The 19,630-nt window shown below is 39.4% G+C and overlaps 1 protein-coding gene across 1 annotated transcript; it reads left to right on the plus strand.

Moving 5' to 3' along the window:
- The first annotated feature begins 23 nt into the window (after positions 1–23).
- pggt1b (protein geranylgeranyltransferase type I, beta subunit) lies at positions 24–18,395 on the plus strand. Its single transcript, XM_044373837.1, has 9 exons — positions 24–188; positions 1,008–1,126; positions 4,145–4,209; positions 4,759–4,910; positions 5,323–5,455; positions 8,944–8,989; positions 11,695–11,879; positions 12,408–12,516; positions 14,470–18,395. The coding sequence occupies exons 1-9, from the start codon at positions 61–63 to the stop codon at positions 14,634–14,636; spliced, it is 1,104 nt and encodes a 367-aa protein (XP_044229772.1). The 5' UTR covers positions 24–60; the 3' UTR covers positions 14,637–18,395.
- The last annotated feature ends 1,235 nt before the right edge of the window (positions 18,396–19,630 follow it).

A 19,630-nucleotide genomic window follows, 5' to 3' on the forward strand; every position in this document is an offset into this window, starting at 1 on the left:
AACTTTTGTTTTGAAAAATGCACGTACCGGAAAAGATTCCTCATAGGTGCGGATGCAAAGATGGCGGAAGAGGAGAGCCAGTTTGAAGAATTTGAGCAGATAGACTTTTTAAGAGATAGACATGTACGATTCTTCCAGAGAACGCTTCAGGTGTTACCTGAGAGATACGCCTCCCTGGAGACAACCAGGTGAGTTCACTGAAATGAAAAACGTTACTCAGGTTTATCTGTTTTATTGAAGAACTTGACCAGCAAGCCAAGCTAGCCGTTACCAACGCTTTTGAATGGAGGCTAGTGCTACTTAGCTTAGCAAGCCAAGCTAGCCGTTACCAACGGTTTTGAATGGAGGCTAGTGACATTTAGCTTAGTGTGCTCGGTAACATGAGCTAGTGAAGTTATGACAGATTGGCTGTAAAACAAGGAACTGACTGCCCAACGGTGCACAACGCCCCGTTCAACGTATGAGTCAACATTAGAAGTTTATATTATCATAGGACATAGGCTAACTCTTTTTAAAAAATGGCTTAAAAAGCTTTCTGTTCAGGAAGGCTTTCCATATTTTCTTTCTGTTGTGTGTTGTATGTTATTAATGCTGTAGCACCTGGAGATTCATTACGAATGACAAGTGCAGTACACATTGAGTATATTTATTATTAACTTGAAAGTGATCTTCAGGTAAAGTAGACTTAAATTGCTCAGGGTTTTAATTAACTAGTAAACTAAACAAACATCTCGCCAGTTGGCTCAAATATCATCGGCTGAACTTAACCAATTGCTAAATAATGACTAGATGACCAACCACGTTGCCTAACTTTATTCTTTAAAACATTGTTTTGAACTAGGTTTTATCACCCAGGTATCTAATGTGACCATTCACTGTCACAGTTTACATTACCTTTGATTTGTTGCATAGCTCTAACATTGCACTCATGATGAAATCTGTTTTCTTTTTGTCTATCAGTATTATAAAGTGAAATTCATAAGATTGCTCTGTGCCTCCTTTTCCAGGTTGACTATTGTATTTTTTGCCCTGTCTGGTCTGGATGTGCTGGATGCTCTGGATGTAATTGATAGGAACATCATGATTGAGTGGATCTACTCATTACAGGTTCTACCAACAGAGGACCGTAAGTCTCCTGCCACACATCCTGTTTCTCACCATTCACAAAAAAAATCAAGTCAGGTCATTTTATTTATAGAGCACATTTAAAAACAATTAAAGTTGACCAGAGTGCTTTACAGACACTGAGAAATACAATCAAAATGAAAACACAAACAAAGTTATGAGGATCAAGGGGAAAAATAAAAAAATGCAGAATAAAATAAATAAAAATTAAATCCTAAAAACGCAACACCATTGCACAGAGAACAAATAATGAATAGAGATAGAAAATAAATAAGATAAAAACAGTAACCCTTCATGTCTTCATGATGACTATTAAAAGGCTGAAGAAAAGTGATGAGACTTAAGATGGGTTTTTAAAAATATCAGTTTAAGGTATAGGATCTAATGATGAGAGGCAAACTATTCCACAGTTTAGGGCCAACAATGGAAAATGCCTGATTACCTCTGGATTTTCAATGGGAGCGTGGAATGAAAAGCAATCAAAAAGAGTAGATAAAATCCATAAAAGGTCTTTTCAATGTCATCGTGTGAATAAGCTGAATTTTAGCTGATAATTGTGTTGTGGCCAGAAGGGCTTTCTCTTAGCAGCACTCAGCAATTCAGAGTGATTTAGATTTGCCAATTCAATATATATAGTACACTTACTAACTTCAATTTCCCTTTGTAATTAATAAAGTATCTATCTGAAATAACAATAGAACAAAATGTCAAACAGATTCTAGTCGTAGTTGCAGAATGGTGCATAAACTGAGGCTGATGTTTACAAAGTTGTTGCCCCATTGCATGCTGTGAAGCTTTCCAATACACCCACCCTCCCAGGAGGCCAAAGTACGACGGTTTTCAAGGCCGACTGTGCAAGTAATCGTTACCAATAAGCATGACATAATGAAGCGTAACATGAAGCAGCAAATCAAAGGCAGGTGTCACCCTCACTACATTGTGAATAGGTTGAATGAAGCATAATCACCTCTGACACACAGCTGTTACAACAGATATACTTCTGGAATTTTATTCGATTATTTTAACAAATTTAGTAAACATAGTCTGTGTAAATAAAGATCAACCCATTTTCCCTGATCTTCAGCATTATAAATTTAATCTGGTACATAAATTCAAATAAATAAGAAAGCAAATGGGATGAAAGCCTGTCAGCTTCAACAACAACATTCTTGTGAGTCAGACAGTAACACCATCAAAGCCTCGGGGGAGCTGTAGTTGTTGAGTGCTTAAAAAGTAATTAGGGGTCTATTTTTACAGAAATGGCAGGATGTTTTAATTTTTCTTGCCAGTATAATAGAGATCCATTTATATTAGACTGTGGTCAGAAAAGCCATTGTGAGCCCTTGAAATAAAAGCCCTCTATAAAATATTAGGGCTATGACTAACAATTATTTTCATTATTAATTCATTTGCAGATTATTTTTTCAATTAGTCAATAAATTGCTTGAATTATAATATGTCAGAAAATAGTGAAAAATGCTTGTTACAATATCCTAAAGTTTAGGATGATGTCTTCAAACATCTTGTTTAGTCTGAGCAACAGTAAAAAAAGAAAACAAATCACTAAATTTACAATTCACATAAGACTGAGACAAACAAAAAACTGGGACATATTTGGTATTTTTGCTTGAAAAATGACAATTAATTGATTAGCATAGTTATAGTTGCCAATTCATTTTCAGTCAATCAATTAATTGATTGATTGTGTCAGCTCTAGAGAATATACTTTTCTAGTAGAACAGAGATTAGCTTCAAAAGGGGAATATATCTCTATATATGGACTCACTATATATGTGAGACTGTATATGACTGTATTGTCATTATGGGCAGGCTCCGAGAGGACACACATCATCTGTAATTATCATCAATAGAGAACTTTAGTGGTGTTGGTTGTGTGTAAATGGTCATAATGTTCGGGTGCTTCTTGTGGAAAGGACAGAAGATACTTATTTCAGGTCAGGCAGATGACTCTAATAATGTGATGGAATGTATTTGTTAAAGTGTCGATGGTTTCATCAGGGTGGGAGTGAGCGAGGGCAGCTGGGGCGCTGTTGGCTCAGGACAAGTTTAGGTTACGGCCAGATTTTCTTCGAGCCTTTGTTTCAGAAAAGTCTAGTCAAGTTCACAACTTTAGAATAGTCAAACTTCAAAGTCTGAAATATTTTCACACTTGCTGAATTCTAAAACAGCTATTGGCCTCCAGGTGTCCTCCTCACCTTATCTGCTCCAACTGTACCTCTGTTCATTAAGGAAAGTTTGACTCTAAATATTTAATGACTTGTTTTTTTTCTGTCTCTTAACAAGCCACTCTGTGCCATCTGTTTAGATGCCCAGTTAGTTAATTATTCAACACATCAACAGAAATCATGTCGAGATAGACGTGCTTGATTGGACTCATTTTTGCTGCTGCCATATGTTTGGTGTCTGGCAAGTTTCTTGTCATTAGATGTGAAAATACAGCTAGGTAGGGTTTTTTGGTAGGTACGTTTTTGAAATAAGAATTGAAAAGCAGGCAGTTTTGTTTCCATCAGTATACTGAAAATACATTAATACTATAGACTTTTCTATTTTGACCGAATGCAGATTTGCAAAGTACAAACTCAAGAATAAGAGAGCTTAACATTTGATGTAGAGCAACATGATTGATTTTTTCTGAGCATTTCATAGTCAGAAATCTTGACATATGTTATGTGACCCATGCCAAAATGTTGATCTGAGAATGCTTAAATTGTCATATGCTGAAATCGTTACATTTTGTGCACTCTTTGCAATATGACATGTTGTTTATTGGGTCCTGTCATATATAATGTTCCTCTTATGGCCACTAGATGGCAACAGCACACTGTATTTATCACTAGTAGGTCACCTCATTGTGCATTTTTGCTGCACCTCACTGAAGGTCAGTGTAAACAGAATGAGACCTTGTTTGTGAGACAGTGAAACAAAATAGTGGTTTCTTGTCCCAGTTGTCTTAATTTTTACAATGTACACAATGCCCTCCACTGTTGATCTTTTCCAGAATCCAACCTAAGTCGCTGTGGGTTTCGAGGATCGTCACATATTGGTATTCCTTACAGCACCAAGGTACTTCCTCTCCATATTCTGCACTGTTTCCAGACCTATCTACAAACCTGTACCTTTATATAAAATCCACATCCACAGCAGTTTAATGACATATTTTGGGTCAATGTGTACTTGTTGCTTTGATCCCATCTTCCCTCTTTTACCATCTGAATCAATCCTTAAAAATATTTTTATATGATGCTGTTTAAATTACTGTACCAGCCCGCTCCTTCACATCAGGGGGGCTAGGCCATTTCTAGTTATAAGCATCTTTCTAGCAGCTTTAATATTACCAGTCAGTGTAATAGATATATTTGTCCCATTTTGCATTACTGATTGACTCTCATTACTGCTCCCCATGGAGACATAGTTGTGTATAATGGCAAAGAAAACCCGAATAATTTCCCCAAGAGGTCTATTTAGCTGTTTGCAAATAGCTAAATACTTAATCTGTTTGGCCCTGTTATCAGATTTTAAATGCTTTTTTTTTTTACATCTATAGTAATGTTCTTGTTTTTGCCTTTCCACTGCAGTTGTATCAATAATATCTTGTTTTGATATTTTGTTCAGGGTCCAGGGGTGCTCCATCCATACGACAGTGGCCATGTAGCCATGACCTACACAGGGCTGTGCTCACTGCTAATACTGGGAGACGACCTGAGCCGCGTTAACAAACAGGCCTGCCTGGCTGGTCTCAGAGCACTGCAACTAGAGGACGGCAGGTCAGTGCACTCTCTCTCTCACACACACACACATACACAAATTTTCACTTACACTCTGATTTACACTGGCACTTTCATTCTGACTCAAATACACCTGAGGTCATGTGAAGACCAGCGGTCTTAATGTGGACTGACACTAACTCACGTTTGTTCTTGCAGCAGTACTTGCACACACACACACACACACACACACACACACACATCCATTGTGTAAATCACGTTTGGCAGGTAACACCATCTTCAAACAGAATTAATACTGATTGAACATTTAAGCTGTCATTTTCATAGCAGTTAACATGATATGTCTCAAATGTTACAAATTCTAAATATACTTATTCAGCTAGTTTCCAACGGTTTGCGTAAGTTTCCTGTCTTTATAGCTTTCTATGTTTGTGCATCTTCCTGCTTCCAGTTTCTACGCAGTGCCAGAGGGAAGTGAAAATGACATACGGTTTATCTACTGTGCAGCCAGTATCTGTTACATGCTGGATGACTGGTCAGGCATGGACATCCAGAAGGCCATTGAGTACATCAGAGGAAGTTTGGTGAGTAGATATTAAAAACCTAGACTGAGGCAAAGTGTTTGTTTTACCTCTAATCAATAAAACAGTGAGAGCTGTATTCCAAGCCAGCGGGACGGCCTCCAATTGTACAACTTCTGTGTCTGCGTCTGCACTTGAATGAGGCCACCCACCTTCAGAAGGTGGCACTCTGCCTAGAAATACTTCATTTATAATAAATGGAGGGGGTTGAGCGGTGCATCATGGTCTAAAGCTGTAGCAGAGGTTTTTTCCACCCTGCCAGCAGGAAAAATCTAGTTTCAAGTTTATGATGTGGCACTTGAGTGATATTTTTGTTACATTGTTTACTGATGTCTGACTCAACCCTTATTTTAGCCTCGCTGTTTGTTTTTCTATCAAATGTGAGTCAGACACATCAAAGTGGCGTTGTCTTCATGGTAGTCATCTCTGTGTCATTTACAACTCAAGTCCCAGGAAAAGAGAGAAGATCCCATTCGCCTCTAAACCTCCAGCTTATTTCAAGTTTAACATTTAACACAAGAGTGTTTCATTACATAGTGTCTGTATTGTGCGCACGGGTGTGTATGCAGCATTCTCACACCCGCACACACACACACAAACACTAAAAGAGAGAGAGAAAAAGAGAGGCATGTTAATTAGTTAACAGATAACTGTAAATCATGACTGAGAAGTATATTTAGTCACTGGCCACATACTGGTGGTTGGATTCTAAAATGTCTTTGGCAGTGCGAGTTAGCTGATGGTGAATATAAGAGAAAACACCAGATGATGGTTGGTTTTGTGTAAAAGGGCCTTGAACAGTAGAGAAGTTGACCAGCCACCCTGAAGTTTCACCTGGCGCCAGGTATCCATTTACCAACCTTATTGTTACACACTGACACACTGACAGACAAGGAGTCAACCCTATTAGTTTTTCCCAAGTGACAGCCATCTGTTGTAGATCTTTTGCATTTTTTAAGGAACCGCTGTTTATAATAGGAAGTGTCTTTCATAAAATAGCTTCAAAATTTGGCACAGTTTTAGGATAAATAAGGTCTTTTTAAAGCAAGTGTGTAACTTATCCAGGTTTATGAAAACCTGTTCCATTTTTTGTGAACAGAAATACCAAGTCCCCATTTGTAGTCCCAAAACGAGGTAATAGAGTGTACTTATTCATTACTGTCAGTTATTTTTAGCTGCTTTGTTCCATTAAAAAGCTCTTTCAGACTGAAAAATAAGAAAAACCTATCTGGGACCTTTGACTATTTTTGTAACAATTCCTAAACAAATTCAAATAATAGTGTACTGTAGCTACTGGTTAACAAAATGACAATGTAACAACAATGTAAACTGCAAAACAAAACAAAGTTAGACTTCTGTTTCTTAGTGTATGTTGTTATATCGTCATGACAAATATTTTGTAATTTCTGACTACTGACACTCCATTGCATCACAAATGAATGCAAGAAGGAAGGCAAAATAAAATACATTGATGCATTACATAAATATATTACAGTAAATCAGTGGCGGCTGGTGACTCAAAAAATTGGGGAGGACAGGAGGAAAACCAACATGGAATCTTACAACAAACCGCATCAAACTATATCATTGTTCCCCACCTGATGAAACCCGAGGGGTGGGGGGCAATTTTGTATGGCAATAAAACAATTTGCTTTCAAAAACAAAAACCCCTGAGTGGTGAAAAGGCTGCTTCTTCAAAGAATATTAGCATATCCATAATGTCTCTAAAGAAAGAAGAGCTCATTTAAGCCATGGAGTGGATCAAATGTGTCATTTTACCAACAAAGTCAAAGTCAAATTTATAGTACTGTTCTATTGTGACAACAAATTTATGTTCTCATCAAAAACAGACAACATATCACATAATTTACACGTGTTTCCTATGTATTTTCTTAGTATGCAGAAATCCGTACGGATCACGGATCAACTACAATCCCTTACACCACTAGTTAACACTTGTTATTCTAGCTACTTTAAGCTTATTACTCAATATACGGCTCAGCCTAAAATGAACTAAAGAAACTGTCAGAAGCAAGCAGCCAGACCTCCTGCACTCATTCACTAATCATACAACATCAACAGGTGACTGAACAACCACTCAATTAAAAGCGAATGAATGAGTGAATCCAGACAGTTCACTGTAACTTCAACAAGCAAACTAACGTTACCCACAACACATTATATGATCTCTGCTGCATTCTTGTTAAGGAGATAAATTCACACAAAAGCCACACAGAGACATTAAACCATCAGAGATTAAATTAGCGACCAAAGAGACAGAGAGAGAGAAGCTGTATCTGACTCATGTTATCTGATGTCTTCTTCTTTCTTTCATGGAGATGAAGTATTCATGTCATAACGTCCATCTGTAGCTGTTGGTCATCCTGTTTGTTAGTTAACAGAACTTTGTGGCTGCTGGTTAACCAGTCTGATATCATTAGCAACAATGACAAACAAGCTAAGTCTCCTGGTTGTTTCTCCAGTTGCTTCTCTCTCCAGCCTCACCGGCAGCATCCTGCTGCTGCTGCACTGCACAGACAGCTAGCTAGCTTAACAACAGTCCTTAACAGTCCTTCCATGGATGTATAAATAGTCCTTCAGGCTGTTACAACAAGCTAACTGTGGCGTTGGCTAACACAAGGAGCTATCTACTGCTGCTACTCTGCCTTACAGTGGAGAGAATTGAAGATGAAATCTGGAAACTATCATTGGACCAACTCAATGTCAATTGCATTCTGGTTGTTGATTGGTAAGGGAGGACATCCTCCCTTGGAGCGTCATTTTACGTGTCATGGCCAATCACAGATTAGCATGACAAAAAATGAAATACATTGAGTCCAATGTAAGAGATCCCGCCCTGCGGAGGTCAGCAGGCACCCGTCCTCCTCTGTCCCCCACTCCACCTCCACCAATTGTGCCCCCCCACCACCACTTCCCCCACCACTCCACACACTGCTCTTTCTCCTCCCACCCACAGGTGTCGCTGTTGAAGCATTTTAAATAGAATATCAGTAATGGATTTTTTCCAAAGAAGAGAGAAAAAATACTTTATAAATACTGAGATTTGGTAATGGTTTATTTCAACCAAATATTCTTTTTATATTTTGATCTCCCTCTTGCCTCTCAAAAAATAGAGGAGGATCAACCTCCTCTGCCTCTATGGACCAGCCTCCACTGCAGTTGATGCATCCTGCAGTGACTTGACCAGTAGAAAAAAAATGGGAAACCTCAAGATTGATTTCAAGAGTGATACATCACACTTGAGCAGTTCTTCAACAGCAGTGACATCTCTACATTCAATTTTAAATTATGGCTCACAAATGTTTTTTTCATTTTGAAAAAAGGTTCCGTATGAATAAATACGTACATGCAACAAATGAGTGCAGTTCAATCTTCTCTAGCACTAATCATTTTCCCCTGGAACAATAGCCTTTCTTGCTAGATGTTGTATTGCCGGTAATTGAATGGCTGTTTCTCTGTTCTCTACACAGTCATATGATAATGGTTTTGGCCAGGGAGCTGGGCGGGAGTCGCATGGTGAGTACAGTCATCTTCTAATGGTTTATATTATTTCTCATAGTTACAGACATCAGAAATGTGAGTTTGAAAGTTTTCCGCACACTAGAGGAATAGAAATGTACACATTTGGCAGCCTACAGCCGTCAGAAGTCTGACATGTGAATATCACTTTGATTTTTAAGTGAAAGGGTTCATATCGGATCCAAACATTTGTGGGCGTGTTGGCAATGTTGTAGTGGAGGGCATGAAAGTGGCTGATGGGAGTAACTGGTTTAAAGGATTAGCTATTAAAATCCATTTCTGTAGATACATTGTCCTCATTAATCCCTCCCCTGCTCAAATTAAACCTTATTATTCTGGCACAAAAGCCCTCATCCTACTCACACACACACATTACAGTTCAAAGCACAGCTTGGAACATATCCGTAGTCGCCTTTTTGACACAGTAAAGGTAGCGTTTCCTGTGACAACTGTGTGACAGACAGTGAATATATGGATTACATCTATAAAAATAAAACTGCTATAAATGGGCATATCCTGGTGCATCTAAGTGCTTTGTTTACTTGTGATAAATTCAACTTCTATGATTACAGGCTTCATTGAGACTCTGCTCACTTGTGCACCCCAGCCAACTCTCTGTCTGAGGGCTGAGTACACATCAGTAGACATACAGTAGATGCTCATTACCATCCACCCGTGGAGTGTATGTTTGTTCAGCATCAAGACCTCCCACACTGCGCTTTAAATGTGCGCAGACTCTCACATTGCGTTGTGTGCAAATATTTGTTTTTGAGCCACTGTATAGTCCAATACATGGAACATAGTATTACAGAAACAATGTGCCAGGATTAGAAATTAAATGTATTTGTTTTACGTATTAAGTCGCCTTTTAATTTACTACTTCTTTGATGCCAGTATTTTCTTCTGCTTTAGGCTATGTACTATTGTTGTTTTTCATTAGACAGCACGGTTCTTTTTTCATCACTTGAAAAATTCCCAATTGTAGATGTCCATGAATTAACACTGCTGCTCATGGGTGAAAACGGTCACGTTTAGATGAGACTATGTTGTATCAATGAAAGGAGGGGCATGGTCCCAGAATTCTTGGTCCAGCAAACGCTTGTCGAGCAGCTGCTTTGACAGGAATACAACAGAAGAGCAACTGCTACAACTGTTTCCAGTGTAGCCAAATGAACTTGCATTGTTTCAATATAGATGTCAGTCTTTTGTTTCAAGGAGTCAATTTCTCCCTGCAACATAAATAACCCGCTGACAAAAAGAACTGAAAATGATCAGCAAAAATGTGTCTACAGATCAAGACATGAACGACTGCAGCCAGCACTAACCTCAGTGACAAATTCATTGCATTGCATACATTGCATGTCCTGTGATTGCTCCCCAGGGTTTCGCCAGTTGAATGCTTTCAATGTGAAGCAGCGGCAGCACAAAACATTCAGTTTGCATTAGCGGTAACTTAACACAGTTCTGATACAGCTGTAGGAGAGTGAACAATAAACAGTGAGGCTGATGAGAGATAAAATTAGAAACAGTGACACTGGATTACATCCATGCATTGTTCCTTGTGAATGTCTTGTGCGTAGGTAGGCATTTTGAATCCCAAGCTGGAATGGCGGACTCCGCCACTAGCAATGAGAACTACTATATAGAGAGGTAATTACAGAATGTAAATACTTTGAATGGCTATTGCTGGCGATACAGCAACCAGCCAATAGTATCAAAAATGTGATTTGATTTCATGAAAATCTTAAGGATTATAACTAAGTATTAGGGTGGGCTATTGGGGTCATATGATTGTTCCAAACCTAAGATTAGGGTAAATGGTTTTGGATTTCCCAGAGCTGTCTTTGATTCAGATTTATATTATCTCCTCTGATCTTAACATGCCTCTAGCAGATATTGAGATAGACGTAGTTGATTGTAGACAGACGTGACATGCTTGCAGATTTACACTCCTGGCCCACACACTTCACTCCACCTTGTCTCAATCACACATGAACATGCACAAACACAGATAAGCAGCGACAGATGGTGTGTGCGGAGGAGTTAAAGGCATTGTGATAATAAAAGCAGTTAACAGTTGGGTTGTAGAGGGTGATGGATAGTTGCTTCTTGTGAAAGTACTGATAACAGCCTGTCATCAATCAATAAGCGCACTTATATTTGTATGACTCTACTGTCCAAGACACTAATGGCTACATTGAGTGCTTGGTGTTAAGACTAATATTCTGGTAAAACAAATCCTTATATTACTCAAAGGTTTATAGGGCTGCCAAAGCAGTCTTTTGTTCCTGCTAAAACTCCTCAGTTCTTTAATATTGAAGTATATCAATACAGGCATAGCAGTCATTTTCCCCACAAACACACGCACATAGCTGCATCTTCATGAACAAAACATAAGGTAGCTCCATGTTGTGATAACTTCCAAGGCAAGGAGGAAAGTGAGAATAGCAGCATGCAATCAAATATTTGGCAAGGAAAGGGCCCACACACAGACACACCCTCTGTTTTTACAGCTCTGCCCTGTAATCATCTAGTTGTCTGTCATTAAAACATGTCAGGGTGAAATGCTGAAATGCTCGCCTTCCAATTTTATGACATTGTCGGAAATCAGTTTTCTCGTTTAATCTGGATGAATTTGTTATAAGTTGTCTATGTTTACTGTATGTGTCTGATGCACCTGCCTACCTGTCTGTGTTGTCCAGGTGGCTGGACGTACTGTGCCATAGCCTCTCTGTGTCTGATGGGACGACTGGAGGAGGCACTGAGTCAGCGGGAGCTGGACAGAATTCGACGCTGGTGCATCATGAGGCAGCAGAGCGGCTTCCACGGGCGCCCCAACAAACCTGTAGACACATGCTACTCCTTTTGGGTGGGAGCTACGCTAGAGGTACTTACTGGTGTAAAACACATGCATAATCATCCTCTGCATGCGTTAACATGTTTAGTGCATTTAAGTATTTGCTTTGATCGCTTTGAAAGTAAAAGGATGCATAAAATAATACAGGGCTTTTTTTTTATTGCACTACACATACTCGAGTAAGCGAGGGATACAGGCACACATTCAAATGCACAAAACAACACAATGCAACAAAACTGTGAATTTCTGGGTCAAAACTGTGTCCGAGGTACAAATGTGCACACACAAAATATTTGTATATAGCGAAGTACGGTATGGCAAACATTGAGGTTCGCTGTTTTCTCCTTATAGTATTTGTATACATAGATATTGGAAATCAACATTATCTCACTTTCTAAACACAACATGCTTAGCATCTCTTTGGCTTTGCAAATGTATTTTAAACTACTTAAATAGCCAGTTGACAATAATCAACATTTCTAATTGGTATTGAATAATGTCTCTATTGTTCCCTTCCTCTCCTCCACTACTCTTACTACATCATCTCTGCTGTCCTAGCTCTTAGATGTGTTCCAATATACAAACTTTGACAGGAACAGGAGCTTCATCTTGTCCACACAGGATCGGTTGGTGGGAGGCTTCGCTAAGTGGCCAGACAGCCATCCAGGTAAACACTTTGACACTCAAAGCTTTGGCTTTTACAGGAACATCTTTCAGTAGACATTTGCAGTCACCAGATAAACTGCAAATAAAAAGATGCTAGAGAAAAGCAAATAACAGAATGCTGCCTTAGTTTCTATGTATCTTGTGTCAGTGTTGTTTTGTGTATCTGCAGTGTGATTTGTGTCTAGGTAAAAGTGATGCAAATCCTATGCACTTAACACTACTGTAGAACACAGGAGGGTTAAATGTCATGTTGATTGCCAATATGGTGGAAACTAAGTGTAACAATACACACATGGACTGGGTGAATTTGTAGAGGTTGCTGTTCTTTCTTATTGTTGCTGTTTATTTTCAGTAGCTCGCCTCAAGGACAGAAAGAGCAGTTTCAAAGTCTTCTTTGTGTCTTTCTCTCTTTTGGTTGGCCAGTTCCTACCCTGCCCTCCACAGGTGTGAAGAGGTCAGGGTGGAGTTGCAGTTGGCAGTTGTACTTGAGATCAATGGAAAAACTCTTGTAACCCTAACCTTCAATGATGTACATGTTTGTGTGTGTGTGTGTGTGTGTGTGTGTGTGTGTGTGTGTGTGTGTGTGTGTGTGTGTGTGTGTGTGTGTGTGTGTGTGTGTGTGTGTGTGTGTGTTCTTGCTTGCCCTTGTAATGTGTAATTGATGAGTCGATTGTTCACAGGTAGCCCGAGGACACAGGAGATCGAGCTCCTCATGTTACAGAAAGAAGGCAGGGAAGATAGGCTGGAAGAAACAAAGAGGCAAAACAGGCGCTGTATTGACAACGCCTCGTAAATATTACCAAACAAAAGAGAGTTTTAGGAAATGAAAGGATTCTAGCATTAGGGTTGTGTATACTTGAATAGGGCAGTCATGCAGAGCTTAAGCCATACAGGAACTGGTCTGGGAAGATAGGAAGGTGACAATAACAAGACAAAAGGAACAAAAGAAGGTGGTCCACATATAGCCAAATGCACTTTGAACATTTGACACAACCAGGTTCACTGTTGCTCTTTCAGGCATTCAGGTCATCTTAGTGTTCAGAGTAGGAATAGTTGGGATTATATGGAGCAAAGGCCAAAATTTCGAACCAGACTGATTGAGTTACCAAATTGATCTTAATACTATAAACTGCAATTCATATAAAAAGTCTCACCTCAAAATGTGGGCTAAAGGTGAAACAAATAGTCAGTTAATCCATAAGAAAATCAAACTGCAAACAATATTCATTAATCATTCAGTCGTTTTAGTCATTTCTTTTATCAAGCAAAAACCGTCTCTCATTGAAGGTTCCCAAATGTGAGGATTTGATGCTTTTCTGTTTGTTGTATAGTTGTAAATTAAATATCTTTTTGATTTTGGACAATTAAAGATGTCATGTTGGGCTCTGGGAAATAATGACATTAGTTTTTCCACAATGTTGTGATGTTTTATGGCCTAAATGATAGTTGCAGCCCTGCTTGGACTAATGCAGACATCTCATTTGTATAACCTTGTGTCAGTCACTAAGAATCCTGATTGATACAGCTAATGGTGCTTTGATTGATTCCGATGTCCATGTCCAATGATCTGTCATTTCATTATAATTCAATTACTGTTCCATTTACTGGCCTGTGGAGCTTTTACCCTGATCCCAGAGGGGCCAGGGGGCCACCCTTTATAAATAATTTATATTTACTTAAAGGAGCAGTACAAGAAAAAGAAAGCTTTTGCATAATGGGAAATGGGATTGTTGTTTTATTGATTCAGTAATGGAGAGTGAGGTGACAACAACCATCATTGCCGTAGCTCTAATCACTCTGAAGTCTACAGACTCACGCTGTCATATGCAGGTGCTTCTGTGCTGATACATTTTCACCATCTCTGACCTAGTTTTCCCTTTTCCCCTCCTTTCTTCACTCTTCCACCTCTATCCTTCCTCTCTCACCCTTTCTCATTCTATTTCCTGTCTGCCAGACCCTCTCCATGCCTACTTAGGGCTGTGTGGTCTGTCTCTGATCGGAGAGCCCAGCCTGAGGAAGGTCCACCCAGCTCTTAACATCACCCAGAGAGCCTTTCAGCACCTCCAGCAGCTGCAGCAGACATGGAGGGACAACACTGGCAGCTGTACCAGACAGCATTGACAGAAGGATGATCCACAGCTCTGCCTCTGAACAGGTTCGGTAATCAGGAACATCTAATAGAAGTCAGTCAGAGGCAACTGGACTTGTGTTTCTGGAAGACGTTAGGTCACTCATCTGAGAGGCCTCCTCATTTCAGGAATCAGGAAAGTTTTTGTAAGACTCCAGTTACACAGTGGTAACTTCGGGGAGCTCATTTTAAGTCCATCTAAAGCGACTTTTTTGTTAAGCAATATAAACCACACTTTTTTTGCTGCCTTTTTATTAGTAGACAAAAGTAAATACAAATGTGCATTGTGGTTTGTGGGAATAAAATTATGTGCCAGAATGTTAAATTTGAGTCACTAGTGACTTGAAGACATTTCAGATGCCTGAATTTCGCTACCTTTTTTTTAAAAAATGAAATTTTGGAAGCAGTGTCTACATAGGCTGTGTAGCAAAAGCAGCACTTGAAAAGAGCAGCAGTTTGAGTCCACTGTCGGTGACTACACGGGATGCGTTCAGGCACATCATACAATCGCTGTGTTTGTAATACGGAAGAAAATGGACTGAAATGTAAAAATACGCTTTGAGTTACAAGAATATAGCGCTAGTGTAACAGGAGCTGCTATGCTATTATAGTATTGATTTAAAACCGAAGCGTATCTGTTCCATCAGACGAACGACTGAAAAACGCAGCTGAAATGCTTCCTGTGTAGACAAACCTTTAGCCTCATCATCACAGTCGACACATCTGCTGTAAAACTTCTTAGTCAAAGATGAACACTACAGGCTTGCTTCCCATGAACATTAGAAACATCCCCGAAGACAACTTTATTCACAATTTGACAGGGAACCCCAGAGCAGGTTTATGGAACATCTAAATTATGTGTTTAAAAGGTTCTGGGGTAACTGGCACCTTCAGCAGCTGAAGGTTTTTTAAGTCAGCTTGTCTAATTTTGTTTTGTGCTAAATAATGTCCCTGTATTTAAAGAAAATATAACAAATAAATAAGCAGATTGATTTTTCACTTTTATTCACAAACCAATATGGGCACAGTGGTAATTTTTGGCGGATATTTGGAAACTGTTAAGATAAATACTCCTTTAGATGAACATTTTTCTTCATTTTCAGACAAAAACAACCTCAATGCAGTATCCTCCCAACAGTATATACAGTATTTATTTGCCTCTCTGCCCTCATGACATCTCCGTCCTCACATTGCTCTTGAACGTCTTCAAAGCCTCAAGCACTCCGGTCCCAAAGGTGATACCAGCCTGGCAGGTTTACTCTCCTGAGCCTCGCCCTTCAGCTCTCTCTGGTTTCACCACTGCTGGCTTTGTTTAGTGATCAAGAGGAGATTTAAATGGTAATGCAAGTGCTGTGGCACAATAAACAGAGAGGCAGCTAAGAGCCAACAACCACCTTAAGGGTAAAATCTATGACTGTTGGAAGATAATTCAAAAACTCGTTGAAAAAAGATTAAAAAATGAGCTTCGCTACAGGCCTTATCTTCATAGATCACATAAAACCTAATTTATTGTTCAGATTTTTCCTGAGGCTAACAGAAAAAAAAGATGGAGCCTCATGAGGGAATTTGGTAAGAAAAGGAAAATCTTTGTTCCCTGCAAGGCAGTAACTGTCCATTTTAGCAGCAGATCCTTTTCTGACATCCCCATGACTCCTGAACTCCACCAGCTTCCATATTCCCTGCAAGGCACTAACCAGCTTGGAATCAATAGGAGGAAGATGAGACAGTGGCATCATAACTCCGAGGAGATGTATTGTTCTTAACACCAGGAATCTGTTATTTTCAGAACAGAAAGGTAGAAAGGCAGGTAAAAAAAAACAAAGAACAATGAGCAGAGTGTGCCACCAGAGTCAAGTTACAGAAACAACCGTTGTCTGACATGCTGGTCAAATATTTGAGTTCTGAAATGTTTACTTTCCTTAAGATTTCTTTGACTAAGCCTTGTAATTCTACCATTTATCCCTGGTGCACTACTCACTGTCTGCACAGAGGCTCACAGACAGTTCAAGCCACTTGATATTTCAAGGCTCAGCTCATACAAGAGACCAGCCTTCTTGCTCTTAAGCTGAGCTACAGATGGATGATCTATAGTTTTGAATCCTAATACGATCCCAAATGTGGTGACACATGAGCACTGAAATTCTGAGTTGAGCTCAACCAGGTTTTCTTGCTTCCTCATCACATCAATGCTGCGATTCCCAGTGAGCAACATTTCCAGCTTCACTGACTCCTCAAGCTCCCTGCTGAAGCCACACCCTTTCATTTTAAAGACCGCTGTCACAGCAAACACCTGCTCCCTGGGATGACGAGTGAGGAGGAGACAATGTCACAGCAGGACACGAGCAGTGAATACATTGGCCTATCTGCAACATGTTACCTGCAGGAATCTGCTGTGTTTTGACTGGCTGTAAAAAAAAAAAAAAAAAAAAAAAAAAAATGTCGTCTCGCTGGCGAAGCCTCGTCTGCCTTCCCGCCAAGTTGCCCTCTTTTGCAGAATTAGAAACCAGACCACGCAGACAGAGGAAAGGAGAGAAGATGGGAGGAGAGGTGAATAAATAAATCATTTTATCCATCTATTATTAAAAGTAAACTGTCAGAGGCTGGAATCTCCTCTCTGCCAAACTCCCAGTGTTATAAAGCCCTGTTTTGGTGCAAGAACAATAGCATTTTAGCTAACTACATCCTATATTGTATTATTTTATGTTACTGTTTTGTGTAAGATTGTGAGCTTTGCTACAGTTGCTGATCTTGCAGACTTCTCTTTTGCTGTTTTTGGTTTGTTTGTTTGTTTTTTTAATATTTGTTAGCATAATATCTTTTGATGGAGACTCACACTTTTCTTATTTTCTCACCTCAATTTATTTTTAATAATTTCACCTTTCGGTTAAGTTAAACTATGACTTTTGTTGCAGCTGCTGAATTGAGCCTCAGAACACAAATAATGTGATAATTCAAACAAAAATTGCTTTTTAATCATCAGAGTATTCAGTATAATATGATGAATATCAGTCTTTTTGTAATTTAGTCATGAATTGTCCTCAATCTTAAGTCATTTTGAGTGGGTTCCTGACTTTAAAATGCACTGGAGACAAACAGCCACTGCTGCTGCACCGCTGTGGAGCCAGATCGATTGAAATTGAATGATCTTGTCTCCCACGCATCTTCTGAAGCCTGAACGTTTTCTCCTTATTGGAGCTCCTGAGGCTGAGTTTCTGTCCTTATTGTACATAGGCCGAGTCACATGGCAAGACCGCTCACTCAAACTTGACTCTCTGAAATGTGCCTCATGTAGCATTTTTCTGGGTCACTGCTCTCTGAATGCTCTCTTCTTCCTTTCACTGTGCTTAAATTGGTTTTTAGCAAAGTTCTAACTGTTTCCATCAAAACATGCACTGAAGATGAGTGTTGTCTGGAAGGGATGGAGGAAAGGTGTATCCTAAATCCTTAGAAACATTCAGGAAATGGTACACCTTACACTGTAAACCTTTTTCCTGCTCCCATCGTTGTACAGTTCACTTATCTAATCAGACAGACTTACTGGTACTGTAGAAGTTGTTTCCCTGACTCTGGCTTTAATTCTGATCGATAATGCATTTCCAGAAGGAGGGAAGAATTCATTGAGACAGAACCCAGAAATGCTTACTCGACTTTTAAAAAGGAAAGATAAAGACTACTGCACATGAAAGCTGCATCTATACAGCGGTTTATTGCAACTCTTTTTTGCCATATCCCACTGCAGTTGATACTCTCAGTCCAACAGCATAAAAAGAGGGGACCACGGCTTTGCACTTATAAGGAACCATATGTAAGAATTTTAGTTTAGCCCATCCTGTCTCGTAGTACCACTTTTTGTACCTCACTTTGATAGTGAGTCACTGTAGCATCCAGTCTGCCCTCAGTCCAGCATGAGAGGAAGAAGAAGGCTACTTCTTCTTCAAGGTTAGTTTAATTCAAGCAAATGTTAGCCAATGTTAGCACTGAATTGATATTGCTATCATACTTAGTCAAAGTCTCAAGGCCTTTCTCAATCTGCGTTCTTGTCTATACTTGTAAAACATCATCAGTCGCAGCCCAAGTACTGTTCCACTTCAAAGTCCACATCCAGCCAAGTACAATCCAAATGCCCGGATGTGTACTTGCTCTGCCTGTTTTTATCGAGGATACATCAGGAGCTGACTTGTGTGGGCTTGGAACAGCCAAGTATCCCAGAGTGCATTTCACACCAACCGGCAGCGATGGCGTAGATTTTGAGCCAGGCGAAAAGCTGTTGTAATTTTCACTTTAGAACTACTAATATGTCACTTTATTCCAGTTTTAATATTTTTTAAGGCGAGAAAGTGACCATTTAGATTACCAACATATGGTCAGTTTATCCAAATAATGTGTCTGGAAATTTGCTGCAACATTTTCGGAGATGTGAGGAGCCACTGGCTGGGTGAGACCGGCTGGTCATCTCGGCCGCTAGCAGCCCAACTCCTGACATGATCAGCAGGTCAACGTCTGTCGTCATCCTGGGGAGAACATGGTCAGATGAACTGATCTGTGCAGCTCTTTGGTAATTTACCACTGGCTCTAATGTCTCCTTAGCATTTTGATATATGATATAATTCCTTTTGGATGATAAATGTCGGTTTCACAGATGAAATCTAACAATCATAGCTGCAACATTAGTTTGTCTGAATGTAAAATGAAGCTTCATGTTTTTACTGGACAGAACAACAGCGCTGTTTCTGGGGCTCTATATGTACAGACATACACCACATTTCAGTAAAATTAAAGGTATTAAAATGAACAGATCAGTCTATTTTACATGTTTTAATTTATTAAACTACATAACAGTTTGGATTTCATAACATCATTTACTGCATCTCTCTGTCAATGAGGTTATTTTTTGTGAGAAAGAAGTGTAAATGGAGCTTTGAATTCAGATTAGTTTGTCACAGTACAGTCAGGTAGTTGTGTTGAAGCTGAGCTGCTGCTGTCAGCA

The sequence above is a fragment of the Thunnus albacares genome, chromosome 2 (genome assembly GCF_914725855.1).
Source record: "Thunnus albacares chromosome 2, fThuAlb1.1, whole genome shotgun sequence".
Taxonomy (NCBI): domain Eukaryota; kingdom Metazoa; phylum Chordata; class Actinopteri; order Scombriformes; family Scombridae; genus Thunnus; species Thunnus albacares.

Bases quoted from the DNA above. Each gene is read 5' to 3' on its own strand.
- pggt1b (XM_044373837.1), top strand. From the start codon at position 61: ATGGCGGAAGAGGAGAGCCAGTTTGAAGAATTTGAGCAGATAGACTTT. The intron at 1,127-4,144 runs GTAAGTCTCCTG...GATCTTTTCCAG, and splicing joins GGTTCTACCAACAGAGGACC to AATCCAACCTAAGTCGCTGT. The intron at 8,990-11,694 runs GTGAGTACAGTC...TGTGTTGTCCAG, and splicing joins AGCTGGGCGGGAGTCGCATG to GTGGCTGGACGTACTGTGCC.